This window comes from Rousettus aegyptiacus, unplaced genomic scaffold (assembly GCF_014176215.1).
Source record: "Rousettus aegyptiacus isolate mRouAeg1 unplaced genomic scaffold, mRouAeg1.p scaffold_m13_p_1, whole genome shotgun sequence".
NCBI classification, from domain to species: domain Eukaryota; kingdom Metazoa; phylum Chordata; class Mammalia; order Chiroptera; family Pteropodidae; genus Rousettus; species Rousettus aegyptiacus.
The window spans coordinates 15505975-15532592 of record NW_023416284.1 but is presented as its reverse complement, the minus strand read 5'-3'; the positions used below and the strand labels follow the sequence as shown (position 1 = coordinate 15532592).

The 26618-nt window shown below is 43.6% G+C and overlaps 2 protein-coding genes across 5 annotated transcripts in view; one reads left to right on the top strand and one right to left on the bottom strand.

Moving 5' to 3' along the window:
* Positions 1-6619, bottom strand: part of MACO1 (macoilin 1) — a 51942-nt gene extending 45323 nt beyond the window's left edge. Inside the window, exon 1 of the mRNA XM_016129814.2 lies at positions 6344-6619. Within this exon, the coding sequence (XP_015985300.2) occupies positions 6344-6423 (80 nt within the window). The 5' untranslated portion in view covers positions 6424-6619. The remainder of the gene's footprint in view (positions 1-6343) is intronic.
* Positions 6620-14655: 8036 nt separating this feature from the next.
* The window catches only part of RHCE (Rh blood group CcEe antigens), a 40042-nt gene continuing 28079 nt past the window's right edge, over positions 14656-26618 (top strand). For all 4 annotated transcript variants that reach the window (XR_001595022.2, XR_001595021.2, XR_001595023.2 and 1 more), the window contains exons 1-2: positions 14656-14859; positions 23285-23474. Coding sequence is in view for 1 of the 4 variants with exons in the window: in XM_016129815.2 (XP_015985301.2) it covers positions 14712-14859; positions 23285-23474 (338 nt within the window). In the remaining 3 variants the exon portion in view is untranslated. The remainder of the gene's footprint in view (positions 14860-23284; positions 23475-26618) is intronic.

Here is a 26618-nt window from a genome sequence, read left to right as displayed (position 1 = left end):
CAGAAAAATACTTTAAGTTAAATGTTCTTTACAGAAATAACAAATGGCACAAAAGATGGGACAACTCAAGACTGCTTTCCAACAATATTCGCACTTCTAGAATGGTCACTATAATCGAAAAACAAATAATTAAAAAAAAAAAAGACAACTCCTTTTTTAAAGGTCAGAAACACAATGAACCATGAGGTATAGCTTGTCAAGTCTAGAAAAAATACAAGAAAATAATGTTTATTACATCTTAAAAAGACTCCAGACTATATTTCTCTCATCTGAGACAGGGTGTTTATATGACCATGAACATGGTATTCATTCTCACTAGGGTTCAAGTGTCCTTGTTACGAGACAGGCAAAGTACTGACATTAGTACTAAGGAACTTATTTGGTTTTAAAAAGTGTTTCTGAAGATGAACAAAGTAATAATACAATTTTAAAACAAGGAGATTATTTCTAGCCACCTCCCTGTGCTGGGTAGAGAACATATCCCAAACGGCTCACATGAATTAGTGATTTCTACTGATCCACCTAGAGTGAACTAGTGGCACCATTTCAATCCATAAAACCTCTGAAAAATAAAAGACAACAGAAGAGATGGGGTGAGGGATAAATCACTTCTGATGTCACAATCTCATGACTCAACATGAGCACATGGTCCTTAAAGGCAGCACAGGAAAAAATACAAAGGAATGAAGGCCATTGCTACGAAAGGGTCTGGGGCTGTTTAAAGGCATTTTAGAAGGCTGATGAGCTGTCAATCTGATATCAGGTAAGTAAAATGCCAAAGTAAAGATATAAAGCCTCAGTGAATATACTCTAATAGTTGATTACATTTTTGAAAGTTCCCATTACTAGGATGCATGTGCCTAAAGGTGAGACACCTTAAGGAGACAGTCACTCCTCAGGTACTTGAAGAAATCTATGATGGGAAAAAAAAAATAGTCCAGCAAAGAATATGTTTTCACTGTTGGTATGTACCATTACACTTATGCAGCTTGTTCAGCAGACAACTTCTTTTTCTTCTGGACCTATTTCTTGAAAAGGATCCAAGTAAAATAAGTACACCCAAATCTAGTAAGCCTAGAGAATAAAGTAATCAGTATATTTGAAGAGCACACTCAATTTCATCAGGAAAAGTAACCCAATTACAGTATTTCACTTTGAGGTCTTAACTATGTTGGTAAAATTTCTATCTCACCCTCCAGACTCTGTAAGATACACTCTCTACAAGTTATATCTTGTTATATGCTCTTAAGTGTTAAGCTGGATGGTAGGTTAGAAAATGACAAAATAAAACAAAACACACATACACATTTATAAAACTCCAAAGGGTTAATATTAGTGAGGAAATTTGGGAGAAATGGTCAAAGAAAAAGACTCTGGAAATATAAATGCTTACAGAATATGAATTGGGTCCACCATATATAAAGTGAAAAAAAACCTATTAAATTATTAAGCCTACCATTAAAGTCAATTTCTAAATCCAGTGAGGTTCAAAAAAGGCCATAAGGAATCAATGTGAAGAAAAACGAGAGTATCACTGATAGAACAGGAAGCTTTTAAGCAAATAATCTGAAATTGATCACGTTCTCTCCTTTCCCTGCTTCAACTCTTAGCAGTAATTTAAAGGGATTTTCAAACTATCTAGTGAAATTAAACTTCCAAGAGTGCTCAGAAAAGAAGAATCATAAATGAAAGTTGGAGGAAAGTACTTTTTTTCTTTTTTAAGATAATACACTACCAGCAAAAATTAAGTACAGAATTCCAGTGTGGTAGATTTGTTTAAATGTATTCCGTAGAAACGACAAATAAAAGGGTTTAACTAAACACCTCATTGGAAAGGTTAATGAAAACATTTCAATTTCTCCATTGTACCAAAGTTATCACTTTTATGTCAGGTCCAGCACTGTTGAAGTTAAAGCCTACCAAGATTACCAAAATGCTTTTAGGCTGTGAGGTTGCAACATTGGTATCTGGGGTTTCAGTTGCAGAACACATGCACAATCAGGGAAGCCAAGGGTCATGCCAGCCTCCAGAAGCTTAATAAGCATAGCCCAAAGTAGTCTAAAACTAGGCTTAGGAAACCTCATTAAGGAGGCAGGAAACAGTAAAGTGAAATCTTTCCTGGAGACAAGATGATTTAGACAAGGGTCTGAAAAAGGAAATTAAGCTGAGAAAGATGTAAACTTTGACCATTTAAAAAGTCAAAGGCCAGAAAACTCTTCTCTGAAAGATGAAAAAAGATATCATATATGTGAGGGAAGTCCTGAGTCCTCAGTCCTAGTTTTAAGACATTAAACTGTAAAAATGTAAGAGTCAGGTACGGTAGTATTGCACTGCCTAAGCTTTAGGCAACGTTACAAGCAGAACCCAGCGTGATGACAGGAAGTATTCATAAATTCACAAGTGAAGAGATGCTTCCTTCAACCACCAGTAACAAAGATATAAAATAGTTTCCTAAGCTTAAAATACATACCTTACTTAAAATTTTTATTATACTAAGGTAAATAACAATTTTAACTGCAGAGACTTTAAACATAAATGTTTCTGCCTCTGTCTTCTACTTACTACATCTTATCTCCTCATCTTCCTCTTATCAGTAATTCTCAGGTGTAAGGGAGTGAGGAGTAAGTCAAGGTGAAAGGTGGGTGAATCAGACAGAATCCCCTTAAGGCTTTTAAAAACTACACAGCACTCTAGCCCCACCTCACCTGGAGAATCACTGCATGTAATTAGATATTACTGTTGGGAGTGTCTGGTACCTGTGTGAAGGCAAAGGGGAGAGAATCACTGCCTTAAAACCAAGGACCTCTGAAATGTAATGGTTAACAGGAATTATTTATTCATTTTACTTTCTCTTACTAATAACTTTTGTTCATGACTTCCAAAGTACTTTCATATCTGTCTCATTTGAGTTAGAAAATATTCTCTCACTTAGTGCCTACTTCATAAAGTAGCACAGGGCAAAATAAAGCTGTTAATGTATCAAGTGAACCAGTAAAACAGCAAATGAAAATTTAATTCAACACAAATATTTTTCACTTGAACAGAACTCAAAGTTCTTTAGAACCTCAAAGCCACTGTACGAATTTAAGAGAAAATTATTATGGCCTACTAGACTATAAACTCTTTGAAGATAAGGAACTAAGTCTTATCCTGTATCTTCCAATATTCCCTGAACAATGCAGGTTCTTAAATGCGTAGAATTGATTAGCTTATAGTCATCTACTTATTATGACACTCACTGGACATTTATTAAGCATTGAATTCCTACTCTTTGTCAGGTTCTGTGTTGGCTCAGATTTTTTAAAAAAATGACACTGAATTTTATATAAACGTCAATTATATAAAAGAAAATGATCACCACGCCTGTTTACTTTCTCTCATTCTTGATTAGCTTGACTGAAATAACATATTTCCATACATTTCAATTTTCAACTGTAGCTAACATGAATATAATGTCCAAATTCCATTTTCCTTCTACCTTGCCCCTGAAACAGAATTCTATCAGCCATTATTCTGACAATAATGGTATCATTTGACAATCACCTCAGTCACAGTTGCTGGACTAAAGCCCATGATTAAAAGCGTATCAGCAACAGGATTTTTCCAACAGGACCAAGCAACAACTAACCCTTGTTTTGACTACTCGACTTTTGTTTATAGTTGTATCAAATCTTTCCTGACTCCTGAAAGAATAAGCCAAACATGGGATAACACCAGGGCAAAAAATATTTGTATAGCATGCTAGAATTTACAATATTTCGCAAACTGTATATATATCTCCTTTGGTCCTCAAAACTCATTTAACGGATGAGAGAACTGGAGATCAAAGCTGTGGATGCTCAGTCTGTCCAAAGTGGCAGAGCTAGGATTCTGAGTCTGAAGCTACATCTCCTGATGCCTGCAGTCCAGTGCTCTCTTCACCACAGCGGCCTCTTGGCTATGCCAAAGCTCAGAAAGTTGTACAGACTGAGAACATGAAAATAGTCCAAGAAAGGTTATGCTGTGAAAAAGTGGACAACAGTTGTCAAAACTGTCAACACAGCCTCAGAAAAAAAACAAAGCTCTCTGTTTAATGAGACTCAAATTGGCCAGATGTTGAGGAACAAAATGGGCAATAGATGGTATGAAAAATGATTCAGATACACTTAAATGTGATGACCAACAGAAATTTGATATTCACAAATTCTCAAATACTACAATTTATAATAAGTCCATTCTGTTTGCTTTAAAAATGATTGAAAATTTTCTAAACCTATTTTTAAAAACAGAATTGGAAAAAAAAAACACTATGATCTTGTTCTTCGATCTAATACTCCATAATATAAACTAAGAAACAGATAACTGAAATGCTCATTTGATATATGATGCTCCAACAGGAAAGATAGATAAAAATATATTTAGGTATTTTATGAACTTTAAATTTAAACAATGCCAGAGGAAAACAGATTTGAGAGCTGAAGTATTGTTGGTTTCTTAAAAATTTACAGATGAAATACTAAATCACTTGCATGAGGTATTTAATTAATCTTTAGCCTAAGAATTCAAATTCCAAAAGACCGTCAGTAAAATAATCTTCATTAGTCAACGAATTCACTTCTTCACATTGATTCAGATTGACTGAATGGTTTCGATGGGGCAGGCACCACACTGGGCATATTCGTTCAAATACAAAAGAAGTTGAAATACAAAAGAACACATGTAAACAATATGGGATTCCCAATCTTCTTGCTATAAATGTAGGTACATCATCATATGTTACTGCAAATAGCAGCAATTCAAATGCCACAGTTGTCCTTGGTCTACCAACTCTGTTTTACATACTTTTTCCATTCTTGTGCCACTATAAATATTTAGTTGTCCAAACCTTTTTCAATAGTCAGGAAAAAGCCTGTTTTATTCAAGAATTACAGTGTGCATAATTTGAGACCTCTCCCCCAATCCATTCAATCCACAGGAAAAATGTTTTCTTCTTCTACAGTTTTAGTGAAAATGGTAAGGTTTGATTGATTCAGCATAAATTTTGTTCTGTTTTACACACTGCTTTACTCTGGCTAGAACAGAGCCTGGCACACAGTGGATATATTTGCTAAATGAATGAATTATTCCTATGATCTATGGCTCATTACATAAGAATATATCCAAGAACTTTTTACTTTGACTTCTTAATGCTTTTAAACTTGAAATAAAGAAAATCCTCAATGTTTACAACAATCAGCTGCTTGTGAAAAGCAATCATTCCATTATGTGGAAACAGCAGCATGTGTAAGGTTAAGCTAAGACAGCCTGAGTGTCATCAGCTACCTCACATATTTCTCTAAGTCCCACAGCTAAAAGCTAAATTGTAAAATACCATGAGGACTCAATTAAGCCTATACCCACATGCTGAGAATGCTCCTTTGTAAACTAATTACCTCTTCATCAAAATAATTTCTTTATCAAGGCAAGTACCATTTAGAATTAGCATTCTAAGAAGAACCAAAAAATAACAGTCGTACATAAATTCTGCTTAGGTAAGCTGTGATTGTCACTAAGTTGCCCGATGAACCTGTTGTCCTTCTCCCCCCTTAAAGTAGTGAATTTGATGTCTATTCAAAGACACACCACTTTTCTTTTGGAGGGAAAAAGAAATTGCGAATTTTGAGAGAATCCTTTCGAAAAGGTTGGAAGAAAACCATCCGCTTGTAATTGTCAAAATAATGTTTATTGAGAAAATGATGATCAGCTACTTTTGAGTCTGGAGCGGGGCCACAGGGCATGATTTGGGGGTATCAGCTTCATCCCTCGGTGTCAAGTTTGAGATCCCATAGAAGTAGATGGGAAAATAATGGGCAACGTGGCCACCTGCCGGGTCTGCCAGGGGGCGGCGGAGCCAGTGTCTGCTCCCAACTTTGTCAGCCTTTCCAACCAGTGCATATGGTCCTCGAGGCTCGCGGCTCAGGCCCCCCACTCCCAAGCCAGAGCGGGACTGGGGTGGCCAGCGGAGGCCCGCCCGCCCCGTGAGCGGATCTAGGAGTCGGTGGCGCTGGCTGGGGGACGCGGGTGGGGAGGGGGCGCGCCGCCCCTCCCCCCGGAGGGGCCCCGGCTCTCCCAACGGCGGTGCGGCGACTCCCTTAAACAGTGCCTGCCGCGCCCTCCCAGCCCCGCCAGCGGCCCTCGGCCACATCCCGCGCCCCCGGGGCGGACCCCCGGCGGGCAGGCTAGGGCTCCCAGTGCAGCGCTCCTCGGAAGAGCCCCTGGCGCGGGCGTGCGGCCTAGTCGGGGTTACATAACGGGGCCGGGCCCCTCTGGAGCGACTGGGGGCCGCAGGGCCCAGGCCGGCGGAGGCGCGGACGCTGCCGCTCACCTGCCGTAGATGCCCTCGGTGATCCGGTTCCGCTTTAGGGGGCGGCGGAGCTTACTGCAGTCGGCGTTCCGCCGCTTCATCCTCCCGCTGGGGGGCCGGGTGCCGCCGCCGCCGTCTCTCACCTCCGCTGCCGCCGCCGCCGGCCCTCCCCGCGTCGGGCCTGGACTCTACCCCTGGGGCCAGTCACACAGACATGGAGCCAGCACCCGGGGGGAGGGGGTTGGTTAGGGAGGGGGGGCTCAGAGCCTCCTCCGCCTTCGGAAACAAAGAAATGACAATTCCGGGGCCCGCCCGCCCCAGCACCAGCCAGCCGCCTGCCCCGCCTCCCCGGCTCCGAAAGACGGCCCTCGGGACCAATCGAAGGCGCCGCTATGCCGCTACTAACCAATCCCAGGGCCTACTGAGGCAAAACGGACTCTAGGACCCGCCTCTCTGAAGGACAGAAAAATGCGCCAATCATTATGGTGTCTGGGCCGGTGCCTGGGCCAATCAGAAGGGTTTAAATAGAGGCTTATAAATAGGCCCTATAAATATAACAAATTATATTATGCCTTGTTGCGAAGGTACACTTCATTATTATGGTTTATTAATGCGTTTCACTATGTTATAATCCATACTAGAGCATACTGTGCTATTTTCATTGTAGGCTATCACTAGCATCAATGAAATCGGGAGGCCCGGGTTTGCGGCATGTGCCGTTTCTGCGCTGACATGTGCGCCAGTCAGTCGCGTCATTATATAAGGGGCTCGCAGCATCTTCCCCATGCGAGAGGCTCAAGGGGCTGCGCCGGGGACCTTGCCTGCGAATCCCGGAGAGCTCGGCCAGGCCGGCTGCGTCAGCGCGCGACCAGAGTATGAATGACAAAGCAAACCCCCCCACATACACACACGCACAGCCTGCCAGCTTCCCGCGACGTGGTGACAGCACGGCGGCCAATCGGAGGAGCGCGAGGCGGGGGCCATTTCGGTCCCGCCCCCCGGGACGTGTCACGGGGGGCGGAGCTGTGGGTGCGCGCGACGTCACGCGAAGCTGCTGGCGGCGTGTGGGGCGGTGCAGTTGGGGCTCCACGTCCGCAGGTCGGACTGGGCGGCGAGTTCCGTGGACACCCCGCCTGCCGGACCAGGCGAGCGTCGGCGTAAAGGCGTGTCTGCCCCCGGGGCCTCGGGGAGTAAAGGCTAGGCTGGGAGGCTGCTTGGCGGAGGTTGGGCCTTCAAAGAGCCAGCGACCCTTCTGACCTGACACTCCTAATAGCTCGGGTTTTGTGTAAAGCACCATGCTGAGTGCTTTACATGTATTTGTTCATTTACTCCTCATTACTCCCCTGCAACATAGGTATGACAAAATTACTACTAGAAAAGACAGCAACGAATTTTTTTCAAGAGAAAAAGAATGTATGTCATTAAAGAAAACGGAAGATGTAAGGTCGCTGGAGGGAAAAAACACCCAACCATCTAATCACTTTAACTACTGTTAGTATTATATGTTTTTTCTTTTCTGTTTCCCCCCATAGGTAATATTACTAGTACTGTTATTATTATATAGAATGATGATGATACTATTTTGTTTTCTTTAGCATAAACTTTTCTACATATTATTATGTCCCTAAATATTTCTGATGGTTGCAGAATCTCCTATCATGTGGCTATACCAACAACCACTCACCAACAATGGGACTGTTAGATTCTCCAGCACATTTGTTAGAATTGCGGGAAGTGGATGGTATCTTGTTTTGTCCTGGGATAGGTAGACTTCCCTGTCCTTTGATCGCCCCCTTAATCAACGTCCACTCCAAGGAAGAACCTGTAATTTATACTAAATGCATAGTCCTCAATCACTGCTCTGTTATTTTATCCTGCTCACACATCAGAGCTCTCCCAACACCTGAAAGAGAAAACCCATTCTCTTTATTATGGCATCCCGAGCTGGTCACAATTGTGACCTACTCTCCTTTTCCAGGCCTACCTAGGCAAGCATGCCTTATCTACTTACATCCTCAAACCCAGTACAACCTTATCTTCCCTCCTTCCTCCCTTTGCTCCCACATAGAGTATCTCCATCAGCATTGCTCCTAATGTGTGGTTTCTTGGGTAAGGCATGTCCATCCACCTAGTCAAAAAGCTTCTTGGGGTTTGGATTCATACCCTGTAGAGATGCAGCTCAGAAAAATGGCATGCATACCTGCTTTTTCAGACTAGGATTGAAATTCCAACTTGGCTACTTACTAGCTTGGGCAAGTTACAGAATCTCTCAGAGACTCTGTTTCTACTCAGGTATGTTTTAAGGCTTCCAGGATAATAAACTTTCAGGACCTGACATGCAAGTAACAACAAGTAATTAGTGTTAACAGGATACTTGTTTTTTATCTCTCACCTCTACTCCAACATGTTAATAAAGTGGTACTTGGGTGGCCAAGGGTAAACTCTGATCTCAAACTTTGACCAAGGCTGCCCGTCATTGTGAAAGGATCTGAATGAAATGCTCTGCTTAGAGCAGCAAAAAGACAGATTGGCTTATGGAAGAGGATACAGGCAGGACCTAACTCACCATGGCTGGAGGCTTGAAGGCATTAGAAAGGACAGGTACATGGTGAGATTCCGGCTCCAGACTCCATGGGGATCCCAGGTCTGAGTAGTCCTCATCTTCATGACTGCAAGGTTTCAGATCACCTGGGCCAGAGACTGACAGCCAACTCCATGAAGTTAGGGGCTGTATCCATGGTTCTTTTTTACTCACTGCTGTGTTCCTGTTATGTAGAACAGTGTCACGGTACACTGTGGAACAGATAGCTGAGTAGTCCAGAGAAAAGATGAGAGAGGCACCGGGGACACACACCAGCTTTCTGGAGCTCACTGTTTAGGCTGCCATCGTGTAGGTTCCTGACAGGGCATTCCATGCTGTGGCAAAGTGCGGAATGGCTGGGAACTATTGGAGCATGTGACTAAGTGTCACTGTTGTGCATAAGGCTATGTTGGAGTAGAGAAGAAGCAGAGAGAATCTCAAGGTGATGGCCCAAGAAGAAGTAATCTGGAGGTCTGGGTTTCAGTCCTAATTCAGATGCCAGCTCACTGGTGTCCTACCCTGTCCCAAGATCCCTTCTGGAGACACTTCAAGCCCTATGTTTAGAAACAGGCCATGCTAGTTCCATTTTATAGATGAGAAAACTGAGGCTCAGAGAAAATAAAGTCATGCAATTGGTATGGTAGAGCAATTTAGCTCAAGGCACAAGCTGAGCAAGACCAAACCTTGATGCTATAGGTAATGTTCTAGTACTTGTAAATGACTGTTGATGGTTAAGGGTTGTTGATCTAGTGATTGGCTGGTGTAGGATGATGGGAACGACCTCCTTGCCAAGAGTCCAAGGACAAGCTACAACAGGACTGCCCTTCTCCATTCCCTTCTCTCTCACTCCTCCAGCCCCAGCTAGACCCTCTCTTTTCCTGGCCTACCCTAGCCTAAGCCCCTTTGGCTCTAGCCTAGTGCCAGCCTTTCTCCTCTGAGCCCTGAAATGGCCCTTTGGGATCCTAAGGGTACAGAACTGGGCTGAGATGAGGCAGCCTCCTGCCTTCCACCGAGCCCCCCAGCTCAGGAGGGAAATCATTCACTCTCATTCAAAAGACCAAGGGTCAGACAGGAATTCAGGGCTGTCCTTCCTCTTTTCCTGGGACCTTCTGACAGACAAGGGGTTGGGATTTGCACTTGAGCTTCAGATGAGCTTAGAATAGCTCAGAATAGCCTAGAGAGGGATCGTCACACCCTGTTTCACAAATGAGAAAATTGCATTCCCACCTCTTTCAGCAGCTCGGATTTCCTCAAGCCCACAAGGCAGGGCTGGCCCAGCTGTCTTGAGCTTTGTTCCTGTTCCACGGGAGTCACAAAAAAGTCCAGACATTGGGATGGCCACCTCTTATTCTTATACATGTATGTGTAGCCCCCAGAGAATCTTATTAGTGGAAGATGATCATTGTAGTGTTTAGAAATAACCCAGATATCTCACAAAAGGGGCTGTTCAAACAAGTGATCATATATCCTTACCATGGAAGTCAGTGTAGCCCGGAGAATGATGACACTGCATTTACTGTGCGCAGTCACTGCTCTAAGTCCCATATGCATTTTGACTTAATTCTCACAACAACTCTATGAGGTAGAGATTATTATGGACACCATATTACAGATAAGAAAACTGTGGAACAGAGCAGTTAAGTCATTTGCCTAAGGTCACACAATAAGTGATAGAGCGAGGATTCAAATCCAGGCAGTCTGGTGTCAGAGCCTGGGCTCTTAGTCACAAGCTATAGTATTTTGGAATGATTTCCCTGGCTTAGACACTACTAGTGATATACCGTTCATGGAAAAAGCAAGTTACCAAACAGTATGTGCTATGTAATTCCATTTTTGTGGGGAAAAAAATAAGACTTAAATTTACATGAATAGAAAAAACCTGAAACCATATATACAGAAAGTAGACTGGGTTTTTGGAGATGTTGAAATCATGGGCGCTTTTTTATGTAAGCTTTATGCACCTATGCATTTTCAAAGTTTTCTGCAGTAAACATGCCAAGCTTGTGCAATAATAATAATTACTAACATTTATGGAACATTTTCTGTACATCTGACACTTTATGTGCACTTATTTAACCTTCACAAGCACCCTATGAGATTGATACTGATTTTCTCTACTTTACAAATGAAGCAGACTCAGAGATACTGATCGTCTTACCCAAGGTCACACAGCAGAGGTAGGATTTGAACCCAGCTTGCTTGACTTCAAGGCTCATGTTTGTTAAATTATTAAATAATTAGCTTAGCCACAATTAGTTTAGCCACACTTTAAACAGGCATGCCCAGAGAAGATCACACCCTTGGTGTGGACAAGCTCCTAGAAAGGAAACGGAGAGACTACTTACCTCTTTGGTCTGCCTGTGACTGGGTTTTACAATGCTTGACTGAGGTGAATGAGCATTCTCATAGAGTCCTGTTTTTACAGAAAATTCCTGATGGCATGTGGAAGCTATAGTCTCTTTGACTTGCAAGATTCATCGCACCTGGAGGAAGCCTGGCCACTCAGACCAGGATGCCACAGTCATAGCACGTGGTCACTTTCATTTTAATTCTCTCTCTCTTTTTTTTTGATAGTGAGGATTTCTTTAAAAAGGGACAAACTCAAAACATTAAAGAATTTGACTGCATTAAACTTCTGTATGACAAAAGATGCCATTAAAAAAATCATATACAAGTCATAGATATAGGAAGATATTCAAATGCATTTAATCAACAAAGACTTAATATCTGAATGTATACGCACTCTTACATATTAGTGAGAAAAAGGCAAACAGTGCAAGAGAAAAAGAAGCAAATGGTGTGAATTGATAATTCACAAAAGGGAAAGTTGCATGGCTAAGAACATCCTCCTTATCCACCCAAAAAGCTCAACTTCACTAGTAATTGAGTAAATGACAACTAATACAAAAATGAGATACTCCAAACTGACTACATTCACAAAAATTAAAGGAGCTGACAGTACACACCTTTTTATTGTCCACCTTCGTTTCTATAACATAGGTGTCAAGCACGCTTACATATTCTCGCATTGGATAATCCTGTGAAGAAAGCAAAGCCACTCATCTTACTTGATTTATGAAGAAATTAAGACTACAGGTGGTTTAGCAAGTGGAAGGCAGAATCATAAAGTCGTTAACAGCACAAGCTATGGCGTCTGATGGGTGTGGGGTGGGTCCCAGCTCTGCCATGCATTAGCTATGTGACTTTGGGCACTCGAATCACCTCTCTGAGCAGCAGTTTCCACATTTGTAAAACAGAAGTGATGATGCCTGTACTTATGGGCTTGAGGGGAAGGGTAAATGCAATAATGTATGCAAAAGCTTTGGTCCAGTACTTGGCATTCCAGAAATGGCAGCGTTTAGTCATTTAACAAACATTTTTTGAGCCCCTACTATGGACTGAGCACCAGGAGCTGAGGATACAGCAGTCAAAGGTCCCTGGTGCTTGGATCTGATATCTGGTGGGAGGAGTGTTTCAGGCAGAGAGGGCAGCAGGTGCACACAGTGCTTTTTTCCCCAACATTTTATTCTGGAAAATTTCAAACATATAGAAAAGAAGTTGGAAAAAAAAAAAAGTTGAAAGACTTGTTTGGTGAAAAGTCATTCACCTCCCACCTAGATTCAACAAATAACATTTAACTATACTTATTTTATGACACATCTGCCCTAGATCCCCTATGCTTTTTTGTACCAGGTGACCTGCCTTAAAGATCTGCAGGCAGACTACCTGGAACTGTAGTCAGAAAGCAGGGGTCTTTTGCATGAGTCAGAGGGGAAGAGAGAAAACTCCTCTTTGAACAAATCTGTTGGAAAAGGCCAACTGCGGGGGATGGAGGTCGAGGGTGGGGGTGGGTGGGACCGCAGTTGTCAAGCAGCCAGTCAGACTGCCTGACTTTAAATCCCAGCTCTATTGCTTACTAGCCCTGTGACCCTGGGCAAGTCACTTGACCTTCCTGCACCTCAGTTTCCTAGTTTGTAACATAAGGATAATAAGTACCCACCTCACAGGGTCATTAACAGAGTTCATACATGTAAAATGCCTAGAACAGTGCTTAGTAAACGTTAGCTCTGGAAAATATCTTAAGCAAAAGTAACCAGTATTAGTAATTTGCAACCAATGTTCCCCCTACGCGCACGTATTAACATATTGTTGTGTTTATTTTACAAAAGTGGGAACATATTGTACACACTGTTCTATAACTTGCTTTTTCACCAAATAGTATATCCTCTGTGCCACTTTTGATATATCTTAAAAGCATTTTCCTCTGGATTTTTCTGCCTATGTTCACAACCATCATATTGGTGGCAAGTAGTTTACTTAACTGGTCTTCTACTAGTGGACATTTAGGTTATTCTAAGTTTTTCCTTCTATAAATAAATCTGTGCTAAGCAAGAAGAGTGAGTGATGCCAACTGATTGTGTGATCTTCTGTCTCACCTTCTTCATCTAAAAACGAAGTGACAAATCCTACCATGTGATTAAAATTTCCTAGGATCCACATATGAATCAGTTCCAAGACATCTCTGACTAGTCATCATCAGTTTCTGCTTCCATTCCTCTAGTGACAGGATGCTCACTACCTAATAGGCAGCCTGTTTCACTGGGCAGCTGTAGTAGTCAATGAAGTATCCACTCATGTTGGGCCAAAATCTGCCTCCCTGTAACTTCTAGACTAGTTTTATTCTCTGGAATCTCACAAATTCAGTCCATACGCAGTGGCCAATGGCTGAGGCCAGTGTAGAAGGTAAGGAAACTTCCTTCCTTCCTCCCTCACTCCCTCCCTCCCACTCTCCCACTCTCTGATCCTCCATCCTCTCCTCCTTTTTTCCCTCCCTCCCTTTCTTGATGCTTATTATATATATCAGACCTGCTAGGCACATGGATGTAGGCCATGGGAGAAGTTAGCTGCAGGGTCAGAACTAGATCACAGGTGGCCTAAATCCCATTTCAGGGGACTATCTACAACTGTGGGATGAGGGTGGTGAGGCTGGTGTCCTTTCTTAAACGCACTGTAGTGATCGTGCCCTGGGCAGAGTCATGGGCTGTTCTGTGACGAGGTGACCAGAGCCTAGGATTAGATTAGGACTTTTGCCAGGTTTTTACTGGAGTTGGATCTAAGTCTCCTATCTCTTTCCTCTGCCTTTCCTTAAAGGTTTAGAAATAAGTGGATTTAAATACAGATTCAAATATAAATAATTTCACCTGCGTAACTCTGAGGACTTCTCTGTGGGGCCTATGTCCTCCCCAGGGCTTAGTACTGTTCTTTGCTTTCATCCACTAATTCATTCTCATTCAACACATCTTTATTAAAAGCTCACTGTGAGCCCTCTCTGACAGTGGTAAGGTTTCAAAGAGAAATTTTGCAAACCCAAAGCCCCTTCTGAGTCTCAGTTTCCCCCTTCGTAAAGTAGAAGTATTGATCTGTTCTCTACCTTTCTTGCAAGAATATGGTGAGGGTAAACTAAAGGAATGAATGAAAGATTCGTATGTTTGGGTGCCGAGTGAAGGAATGTCCTCTTTTAAACTGAGCACAGTCCCATTCCTATAGTAGGAATGCAGCAACTACTTGTTGAGTGAATAAATGAATGAGGGAATGAAAGAACAAATGTTGAAATAAATGCATTTCTTCCCCTCTTTGTCATAGTCCTTCTGTTCCTGGGTTAACTCCATAGGCAGGACAGCAGAGCCAGCCTTGCAGCCTGAGATAAGGCCTTTGGCGGGTGTCTCCCCATCACTCACTGGAGTGGGTGTGAGGACAGAGGGGTGATGCCTGGTGCAGTGGAACCGCCAGAACAGAGACAGACACAGGATGGGCTCTAAGTACCCACGGTCCATGCGGTGCTGCCTGCCGCTGTGGACCTTGACACTGGAGGTGGCTCTCATTCTTATCTTCTTCTTTTTCACCAGCTATGACCATTCCTCAAAGGATCAGAAGAAGCTCATGGGAACCTATGGAGGTTAGTGCCCAGAAGGGAGGTCGTTACAGAGGCAAATAGCTTCTCTGTTCCTTTTCACAAAGTCTTTGAGGAAAGAGGTTCCTTCATCTCCTTCCACAGGTTGCACAAAGACCCAGCCAACAATGTAGGCTCTCCTTTAGGACCAGTGTGAGTATCACCTCTTCCATGAAGCCTTCCTTGATTTGCCAGGGCAGAGTAAGAAGCATCCTCTTCTGTGTTCCCAGAATGCCTTTTGCCAAATAGTCTTCACAATTCTTTGCTTCTCTGCTTCCTTCTTCTTTCTCCTTAGCAGCAAGGAATTTCACATTGTTGTTGGGTTTTTGGTCTCTCTTGCTCATTTTTGTATCAACCTTCTTTCAGAAGCTTTAGTCTATTGCCCCTCCCCCACCCCTAGCCTTCTTCTAACTTAGAGGCTGGGAAGACTGCATTCCAGTCTGCAAATCCATAGCCATAAGGTATGGCTGAAGTGGAGTGTAGGATGGTTGTTATTTTACATGCAGCTAAAAATATTCATAGACAGAGATGAGAACGACTGTAAACAAGACAGATGTCTATAGTGCTGTGGCTTTTGCTTTTTATAAAAATTGAAATGAGTTTTCAAGCATCTTAATGGACCAATATGTTGTTCATGATAATGGACGGACCTCCTGAGTGATGTTCCTGAGACAAAGCTGACATTTGAGTCTGCTCCTAAGTGATGTTAACTGACTAGTTACTTGGAAGCAAAAGGAAGGCGCCACTGGGCCCTCAGGAGTGGAAAGTAGGACAAAGAGGTGACTTAGGGAGAATAGCTCCTACATCACTTAATGGGCTGGCATAAATGGGTTCTTGCCAGACAAGCAAGGCCTGGGTGCGATTTTAATTCATTTTCATTTACTTTAATTCTTTTTAATCCAACACAACATAATCCAATACATTCATTCATTTATTCATTCAACCCTGTATTACTTCTAGTGTGGAATCCAGACACATGCTAATTAGAACTGATATTTATTGAGTAATTACTATATACCAGGCACTATTCTAAATGCTTTACATTGAACCCTTAGAATAACCCCATGAGACAGGCACTATTATGATCCCCATTTTTCATATGAGGAAATTAGGTGCATGGATGTTGAGTGATCTACCCAAAGTCACTCAACTAGCAATAGCACAGCACATTTAAATTTAGGCAGCCAGGTTTTAGTTTCTATGCACTTAACCATTAGGTTTCATGACCTCGTTTTATAGTGAGGTTGAGTCACTTGTCAAATAACCAGTAGGCTTAGGAGCCAGTATTCCAACTTTTTGGTCTGTGTTCTTCACCCCTATGCTGCGCTGCTAACATAGATGTAAAGTGTCCTCAGGCACTCACTTTATAAGGAAAAACAGAGGTGGGCCCACAACCCAGGCAGGGGAGCTAGTGGTGTTAGGGAAGGCTTCTAGAGGGAGGTGACTGCCCAGCCAGGTCTTGGAGGCTCAGTAGAAGTTAACCATGTGAAAATGGAGGGTTCGGCACACAGCAAGAACCATCGTGTATGTAGTCATTGGAGTGAACAGACTAAGGTTTGACGATGCTGTGTTGTTGGAGAATAAAGAGGGGGCATGGCATGGTGGACTCATTGGTTTGAATAAGGAGTTTGACCTTTATTCTGCTGATCTAATAGGAAGCAGGAGTGGGACAAGTTTGAGTTTGGATTATGGAGAAAGCCATTCCAGGGCTGACAAAGCGGATGAGAGAAGGGGCTTGACTTAGAAGGGAGACCAGGTTGGAAGCTGTAGTGTATTATGGACCAGAGGGCTTCAGGCTTTTCAGATTGTGCCCACCATTTTTCTAGCACACGCCATACTTACATGTTATACTCAAGTACTGCCGCATGAATATATTCTTACATTATAATATATACATGCAAATTAGAATATTCAAAAACGATCAAAATGAAATATGTAATATTTTCAAATTACTGATCATGATGGTATCAGTCAATCGCAAGGCAATGTCCATTGTTACCATCAATGATAGTGGATGGAAATCCATTCCTCAGAGTCTTCTTGATAATTTAAAATTATCTTCATTGTCTTCTTGTCAGCTGATCGGACTGACTTTTTTTAACCTTGAATGTGACTGACAGAGTTTGCACAAGAAGTATCACTCTGCTCTTTTTTTGTAAGCTTAGCTATCATTATTATTTTGCCTTCAATCCATGTAAACTATAATAATTTATTTAAATCAGCCAATTCTAAAAAAGATACTTTTGAAAATCAGAAAATCTGAATATAGAATGAATATTATATGATATACAGGAATTTTTGTTAGTTTTGTTAGATGTGATAATAATGTGGTGGGTTTTTTTAAAGGCCTTATTTCTTAGAGAAGCATATTGGAATGGAATAATGTCTAGGTCTGCTTTATTACCCCCCCCCCAAAAAAAAAAAGAAAGAAAGAAAAAAGGAAAAAAGAAAAATAAAACAAGTAGAGAAGGATAACAGAAACAAGATCGACCTTGTGTGACAGTCATCAAAGCTGGGAATGGGTATATGAAGTTTATCATGCTACTCTCTTTGTTTTTGCTTATGCTTAAATATTTCCATAATAGTTAAATAAAAACAAAAAACAAAACCTTGCCATTAGTTGCAACATGATGAATATGGAGAAACATATCAACCCCTTCCCTGTGGCCCAGTATTCCCTCAGGCCATCTCCCAAAACTGGGATCGTTTCTAAGCTGTCTGATATCCTGAACAAGTGAGAGGAGGCTTCTGGGTTAATCTAAATATTAAATTCTTGCAGAGTTGTGGACTTCACGAAGTGCCTTTAGAGGTTGAACCACCTAGATCAGTGGTTTTCAAAGTGTAGGCCTCAGACCAGTTGCTTCAGCGTCTCCAGCATCCCCTGGGACCCAATTCATACCTACTGATCAAAAATTCTAGGGATGGGGGCCCAGGAATTTATGTTTTACCAAGTCCTTTAAGTGACTCTAATGCACATGAAAGTTTGAGAACTACCGGAGTTAGACTGATTCAAATCGTGCCTCTGCTTCTTCTTAGCTGTGAGACCTTGGGCAAATGACTCAAACTCTCTCTGCCTCCGTTTCAACCTCTGTGGCATGATGGTAGTTCTTATTTCATTAAGCTGTTGAAAGGACTGAAATAATACATATTAAGACAGATAAGAGTCTTAGCTTTTATTGTTAATAAAGGCTTAATTTCTTTTTTTTTTTTAATAAAAATAGTAAAACTACATAGAAATGCTAATATCTGGAGCATCTTCTGAGGTGTGTGTTCCCTACTCTGATGACTACTGGTCTGGATGACCTGTGATGAGGTCAAATGGGCAGGGGGTGGGGAGGAATAAAGGAGAAACAGAGTCAGATTCAAGAGCTACTTAAAAGATAAAATCATCTGCACTGGTGAAAATGAGGGAGGAGTCAAGGATGGCTTCGGATGAGTGATTTGGAGAATGAAAGTGCCAGTTCCTGAGATGAGAGGCACAGGGAGGGACAGACTGTAGGGTAAATGAACAGCGATATGCTTATTCTGGGCTTGGGGTTGAGCCTGTGAGCCGCTTTGGGAAAGCAGAGTGTATCGGTTATCTATTGCTGCATAACAAACCACCCCAAACTTAGTGTCTTAAAGTAGCTACCATTTAATTTGCTTATGATCACGATTCTGTGGTTCAGCACTTTGGGCTGGGCTCAGCAATGTGGTGCTTCTGTTGGTTTCACCTGGAGTCACTCATGCATCTCCAGTCCGGAGTTTTGACTGGGGCGGACGGCCTCAGATGGCCTCCTTCATAGATCTGGCAGCTAGCCCACGTGGTGCCAGAAGACTAGTCCAGACTTCTTCGCGTGACGGCAGAAGAGTTACCATAGTAACAGAGGGCAAGCCCCAATGTGCAAGCGCTTTTCAAGCCCCTGCTTGTATTGTGTTTACTAATGTCCTAGTAGCCAAAGTAAATCAATCCAGGTGGGAGGGCTCTCTACTGGAAGGTATGATTCATTGGGGGCATTACGGTGATAATATTGCAGAGCCTCTTCTAAGGCTGCCAAACTGGGGGACCAGCCTGCACTGTGACTACCACACAGTTCCCCACCGTACTCCTCAGAAACAAGAAGGAGAGATACTGAAAGACCAAGTGATATGTAAATACCCCCAAATTCTGGTACTTTCCACACCTTAGCCTTGGCTGCCCCTTTGGGAAATAAACCTCTTTTTCTCTTCCCAGGCTGCTGTGGGGGTAGGGTAGAGGCTATGGGGAGGGGAAGGCATCGTGGGGCTCCATAGATGGTCCCAGTCTGGGGCTGCTGAGCTCTTCTCAGTGGGCAGTGGAAGCACAGTGTGGCGGTGAAGCCCAGAGCCTGAGGGCAAAAGTTGGGGTTGGCTTCACAGGTGATAATGCTGAAATGTCTGCAGGCCGGGGGGAGGGGCAAGGGTGAATAGAAGCACAGAGCTAAAATCACAGGCTTGGCCAGGCCCAAAAGCAGAGAAACAGTCTTGCCCAAAGATACACAGCTAACAAGTGGTAGGTGTCATATTTACTATGCATTCAATGCTAGGCTGAGTGCTCAATGCTCTGAACAAGTGCCATTGTTTCAGACTCATTTTACAGGTTAAGAAGCTGGGACATAGAGGTAGCATCAGGCTGTGAACTCTGACAGCCCCATTCAGAGGCTCACACTCTTCACCATTATACTGCATATGCTGTGTGGAGAGGCATGAGGGTATAGCGGTTAAACCCAAGCAGTCAAGATTCAGATTTCCTACCACTATTTGCTAGCTGTGTGACTTGGGCTAGTTACGGCACCTCCCTGTCCTGCCCTTTCCCCAGCTGTAACATGGGGGTAATAAACAGTACCTAGCGCATGAGGTTTTTGCAGGGTAAGGCTACAAGGTGCTTAGAACAGAGCCTGGCATGTGGAGGGCGCCTGTGTGTGCCAGCTGTTACAATGATGGTAGTTATTGCCTTATCATATGCTACTGGACTCCCAGGTTGGACTTTCTTTCCCCAAGTCACGGGGCTTTTGTAAATATCTCCTGAAGGCTCGCCTTAGACTGGAAAACTCCCCTCTGGGGCTCAGTCATTAGTGACCCTGTTAGTGCATCCACTCCTATCACCCCTAAACACCTTAGAGTCATTAGCTTATCAGACCACTGGCTGATGTGGGCGGGGATCAGCACAGGCTCTGAGAGGGGGAGGCTGACGCCAATGGGGTATGCCTTAAGCTGGGACCCAGCCCTGAAGTGGGACTTGGGAGGAGCGGGTGTGCGCCTAGTGCCCTGGGAAGCTAGGAGAGGAGGTGGTAGGATGCAGGGTGTGAGAGAAGGGGGCGCCTAAAGTCAAATGTTATTTAGACCAGTGTGGGGTGAATGAGCTGTCAAAAGCTCCCAGAAACTGCCGCCCTAATTCCATCTCTTTGGTTGAAGCACAGTTTCTCCCCCAGGAACAGTGTGGGGCCCTGAGCTCCTGTATCCAGCAGCAGGGGTGGTAGCTGTGCCTGATAAAGCCACTCGCCCAAGATCTTCTGACTTTCTAAGCTTTGCGGCCCCACCTCTGCCCTAATCCTGGTGACCTTCCTTTCTCCACCCAAGGATCCCCTCCTTGAAATATGCCAGAGCAGTGAGGTCCTTAGAGAATATCAAGCTCAACTCCCATGTGCTACTAATAGGGAAACTAAGGCCCAAAGATGGCAAGGGACTTGCCTAAAGTCCCTTAGTGAGGTTGTTGTGGTGCGATCGAATCCAAGACCCATGGAGCCAATTGAGATGAATTGTGAGCCTTTATTAGCCGGCTGGCGACTGACTCTCTACCATGCAGGGTTAGAAGAGATCAGCCCCCAGCTCCCGGAAGAGCCAGTTTATATAACCACCAGCACATCCCTGAGCAGATCACCACACCCTGGTTAACAGTTGGCCATTAGCGTATCCTTGATCAGATTACCCTGGTTAACAGCATCTCCTTGATCAGATTACCACACCCTGGTTAACAGAATCCTTGATCAGATTACCACACCCTGGTTAACAGTATCAGAAGTAAATACTTAACGCTGGCTTACTGGAAAATTGTCCACCCATAACAAGGTGAGGACAAACAAGAACAAGAGACAGTCTATCCTGGTGAAAAGGCACTCTATCAGAAGTTCAGAGCTTGGCTCTGCTCCTGGCATGCCATGTGGCTTTAAGAAAGTCACAGGCTCTCTTTGGTCCCTTTCTGTAAAATGGGAGGAAATGAAAGGGTCTCCCTACACATGGACTCTTTGGTAAGTCTGAACCCTATGCATATCATGTTGCTGCAAAATGGCAGATGTATTTTTTTTTAACAGCAATATTTTTAAAAAGATTGTCACCCCTCTCAAATATACAAGGTACCCCTCACACATATAGTTTCCTGCTTGGCTCCTGAAGAAATCTGAGCAATCCCAAGAGGAAGCCCTATCCAAACTGTACCCAGCTCACCTCTTTTCCTAAGAGAATGCAAGCAGGAGACTGAGACCTTGCCTGCACGTCCCTCCCTCATGTCAGAGAGGAAGGAGCAGGAAGTTCAAGACCCCTGAATGCCCACTTCTCTCACCCACTCCCCAAATCCTCAGATTCCATGCAGGTCCTTAGGGGGTCTCCGACATCCCAGTGTTGTCAGATTGCTCTGGGAACATCAGCACCTACCCAAACCCTATACACAAGACCCTAGGTATGCATATGTTTCAAGGAAAATGAATTTAAATGTAAATAATTGAAGGGGCTTTCTGAGATGTTGGAGAGTTCTAGAAAGGAGAGTTTCCTCATTGTTATCAGAGCCAGGGCTGGAAACCAGCGGAGACCAGGTGAGTTCTTTCTGTAATGGTGGTGATGACGGTGGTAGTGAATAGCCACCATTTACTAAGCCACGTGCCAGGCACTGTGCCCAGCGCTTGAACAAAATGTTATTTTCTTCAGATCTCCCAGCACCCTCTGAAGAGGAATAATTGCACTTATTTAGCTGATGAGGAAAGTAAGCAACCTACAAGGGCACAGGGCTGTGAATTACCATTTTTATTGGTCAAAAATGGTCAAATGTTGGCCATTTAATATGGTTTTAACCTAATAGGGAATGACAGAGCTGGAATCCAACAGAACTGTCTAAACTTGAAGCCCATTCTGTTTTCCTTAAAAAAAAAAAAAAAAAAAAAGTTTACTGTCTACAACTGGTTGTAGAAAATATAAACACTAAAAATTTTTCAAAAGTAAAACACCAAAAATTTTCAGAGATAATACCTGCAGGAGGAAAAAAAAATCCTTCACGATCTTTCTCTAGGCATTTATACATGTGTAAAAACAGTTCGTGTTTGTTGGATAAATTGTTTCTACTATTCTGAGTGATTCTATGCACTGTACCACCAGATTCTGGCAACCTGACAGAGGTGGTATGTTTATTTTTCCCATTTAACAGATGAAAAAACAAACAGGGCTGATAGAGGTTTACGTTTTGGCTCTACCAGCTGGGGCAAGTTTTTTTAACTCCTCTGCACCTCAGTTTTCACATCTGTAAAATGGTGATAACAGCATCCACCTTGAAGGGTGGTTGTTGGAACTGAACGAGATAGTCTATTTAAAATGATTAAAACAGTGTTGCTACAGGGTAAACATTTAATAAATGCAGGCTGGTATTAAAGCTCAGAGACATTAAATAACTAGATTAAGACCACACAGCTGGAAAGTGCCAGAACCCTGATTTGAACCTAAGCTGTCTAGTTCTGGATTCTAAGCCGCTAACTATATGTCAAGCCTGAAATTAACTGAAAGTGTCCACCCTTTTTCTTTTGCTGGACCTCTCCCTAACATTAGGTAAGTCTCTCACCCGCCACAGCAGCCCATGCACCAGGTCTGAGGCTGGGAAGGTGTGGGTCATCTAGATGGCCCTGGTGCTTTCTACTGGCCCACCATGTCCCTCTTAGAAGGTGACGAAGAGAGAGAGAACTGTTTTTTTTTACCAAGATAACTTGCTTCTAGCCAGCAGAACCTCTGGGCCTGCTTCCACATGACCTGGGTCAAGCCACTGGCCTCTGTAGTCTGTTTCTCTCATGTGCATGATCGGGAAGTTGAACCTGATCCTCAAGAGCAGCAGTAATTACCTTTACTGAGTGTCAGCTGTGTGCCCAGCACTCGTCCTGATGTTCTACACTTGCTTATGTTTAGTAATAACAATAATTGCTACATGTCCTGAGCACTCTCCATGGGCCAGGCCCTGCCTTTGTGTTTAACCAGCATTAGCTCATCTAATCCTTACCTCAACTCTGCACCCTATGCATGTACCATCCCCATTATGCAAATGAGAACACTGAGGCTCAAAAGAGCTAAAGTAACTTGACCAAGCACTCTCAAATGATCTTTAGTATGCCTTCCAGCTTCTATCCTGTAAAACTCTAATTTCATGCACCTTCCCCCATTGTCTCCTCCTCCTCCTCCTTAGCCATCTTCCAGGATATTACTGTCATGGCAGCCCTTGGCTTGGGCTTCCTCACCTCATCTTTTCGGACACACGGCTGGAGCAGCGTGGCCTTCAGCCTCTTCATGTTGGCCCTCGGGGTGCAGTGGGCAGTCCTGCTGGAAGGCTTCCTGAACCAGCCCTTTTCTTGGAAGGTGGTCATCTCACTGTCCAGGTAACTGGATGGCTGCTGGATCACATTTGGGTCCTTGAGGATATGGGGCCCAAGAGGGTGGGTTCTAGAAGAGCCAAATGTCCCCTTCTCTTTCTAGCACCTAATCCATGCAATATTTAGGACAGACGGATACTAACAAATTATTCATTGTTTATATAAAATTCAAATTTAACTGGGTATCCTATATTTTATCTGACAACCCTAGGCCCAGATCTTTCTTTATTATTAAGTATGATTTTATAAAGTTATCCAATCAATATGGGTTTAAAGAAAAATTAATAGAGATTAAACAAAAAGAAACAGAAACGTCACACTCAGAGAGACGGTCTCTTGAAAAGAAAGAAGTATTCTTACTCCTCAAATGCTGGTGGACAAGGAATAGCCATGCCCGTGCTTTCTTTAAATTAATTTGATCCATTTAGGTGCATTTATTTGAAATTCTAAGAACCAGCAAAATTAACCCACTTTGCTAGAAGTCAGAATAATCGTTACCTGTGGAAGGCAGGGGTTATTGATTAGGAAGGGGCACAAAAAGACCTTATGGGATGCAGTAAATGATCTCCGTGTCATCCTGAGTGATGGTTATACAAGGGTGCATGTATATATCTATCGAGCTGTACACTTAAAGGAAAGACATTAGCACTCGACAGGGGAAACTATGCAAAATTTGTCCCTAAAAATTGTTTTTTTTGTTTGTTTGTTTTATTCAACTTTGAATCTCTGTCCTGCCCAATGATGGTAAATCTTGGGGAAACTGTCACCACTCAAGGCTACTTCATTCTCTCCTCTCAGACCTTACTAAGCCTCTGAGCACTGCAATTGAACTTCTCTCCGCGAACCAGGCACTGTGTCAGGCACTTCGCAAGCACTGTTTTGTGTAACACTTCCAGTAGGGGTCTAACCTGGTGTACAGGCAAGAGACAAGCTCAGAGGCACTTGCCTAGGGTCACGTAGTAAGTGGTTGAAATGGCTTTAGCTTTTACTGTCTGTCACCCTTCTAGCACACTCCAAGTAGTCATGACATGAAACAGTCTAGTCGGCTGCCTACTGACTCTGAAAAAAATGTCTCCACTTTTTTCCTTTAAAAAGTTTTAGAGCTAATTTCCATGGGGATTCTATAACTTCCTAGTAACCACATGAGAAGTGACAAAGAGAATGCTTGGGGGACTCTGATAGTGGCGGCCCCGGTCTGGCGTTTCTGATGCCTTGGCACAAGCCTTCAGCCTCCCGTGCCTCAGTCTCCAGACATCTCTGGGTTGCTTCCTTCTTCTGATGTCTAGCCCATAGGGACCTGTTTGTTCTTGACTCAATCCAGGCAGACCAGAAGAGGTCATCTGCAGCCCTAGTGAACTCCCCTGCCCCGCCTCTGCCTCTGACCACTTAGATCCTCCCAGCTGTGACCCCTGCTGGGACCAGCATCACAGATTTGAACAATGGGCTCCTTCCTGACCATTCCAGCTGGGCTGAGCTGGCGGGTGGTACCCGGCCCTGCCTCCCAGACTTACACTCCATGTCCCTCAGCCTCACCCACTCCCTGTAGCCTGACTCGGCACCAAATTGGTTCCGCCTTGAGTCACCTGTGACTAGTTCCTTCAGGGCAGGGACCTGTCTTACTCAGCTTTGTCTTTTGTTTTCCTCATGTGGTAAGGACTTGATATGGTCATTGGAACAAAAATGAGAATAAAAAGAACGCCACAAGTTATAATTATTTTTTAATGCTGTGTTTCGGAAGGTCCAGGAGGCGCCGCCTAGAAGATGATAGCAATAACCAACCCTCTTTATTTTGCTTGACATATATCGACTCACTTTGCCCTCACGATCGCTCCATAGGCCTTGCCTCAACCTAGCAGAACATTGAGGCATAGAGTACTGAAATCGATTTCCCCGAGGACACACAGCCAGAAAGTGGCGGAGCTGGGATTCCAACCTAGGCAGCCTCAACAGAGACTGTACTCCTAACCTCTGTCCTTCACTGTCTCAGCTGGTGGCCGAGGACTGAAATCCCGCCACTGGCACACACCCTCTTCAATTATGCCTTTGCCTGTTAAATGATCACTCACTAGAAAGATAACACAGCCAGCTGCAGCAGAACATTGAGTAACCTCATATGCCAAATAATTCCTGGTCCCTGTGGGACTCCTTCCCATGCCCTTTGCCCTCTGACTTCTCTGAAGTCCTTGAGCCATAAGCAGGACACTACATCAGCAGCAAGCACCGGGGAGGCTGTGTCCAGACTTCAGAGCACAGGCTTTGGATCCAGGCCAACCTCACGTTTGTCATTAACTAGCAGTGTGGCCATTGCCAAAAAAGTCTCCTCTTCTAGCCTCAGTGTCCTCTTCTGTAAAATGGAGGTAATGAATAGTAGCCTAGCACCATTTACAGGGGGTTACTTGGGGGATTGACATTTACATAAGGTGATGTAGTTGCAAGTCAATAAATTATTATTATTGTGGTGGTGGTGGTGCTTGTAGCACCATGAACCATCATCAACTCCTGGAGGTCTCAGAGCAAGGTGCCCAGAAGAGAATGGGTTGGTTTAACCACCATGGATTGTTCTACTCAGTGCCACCACTCACAGGAAGCCCTCCTTGATGAGTCTCATCCACACTGTTCTCTCCCTCCAGTGAATCCCGCTAGCTTCATTATATCGTAGATAGTGATATCAGGATTCACGATGTCAGCTCTGTCCTCCCAGCTTAATCATAAGTGCCTCGAAAACAAAATTGTTTTCACTTCCTGAATCTCCACATTGAGCTCGCTCGTTTGTCAAGGGAAGGACAGAATCAATGATAGTGCTAATAACGCCAGTTCCTACTCCCGAGGTAGGTCTTGGTGCCGTCACGGTGCTAGACACACATGCACAAATATTCCTTTTAATCCCCACAGCACTACCATGAGATAGTTGTATTATCGTTCTTATTCTACAGATGGAGAAATAACCTCAGAGAGATTAAATAGCTGCTCGAGTGGAAAAGCTGAGACTGGAAGCCAGGCTTGTCCTACTTCCAAACGCAGCCTCTCTCCGCTACCACGGAGAGAAGAGATGAGGGTAGAGGGCAGGCTGGCAGGTGAAGAGTGCCCTCTATCGAGCATCTGTGAGTGATGACAGCAGAAGAGAAGAAGATGTGGGTAGAATCCCAGTTG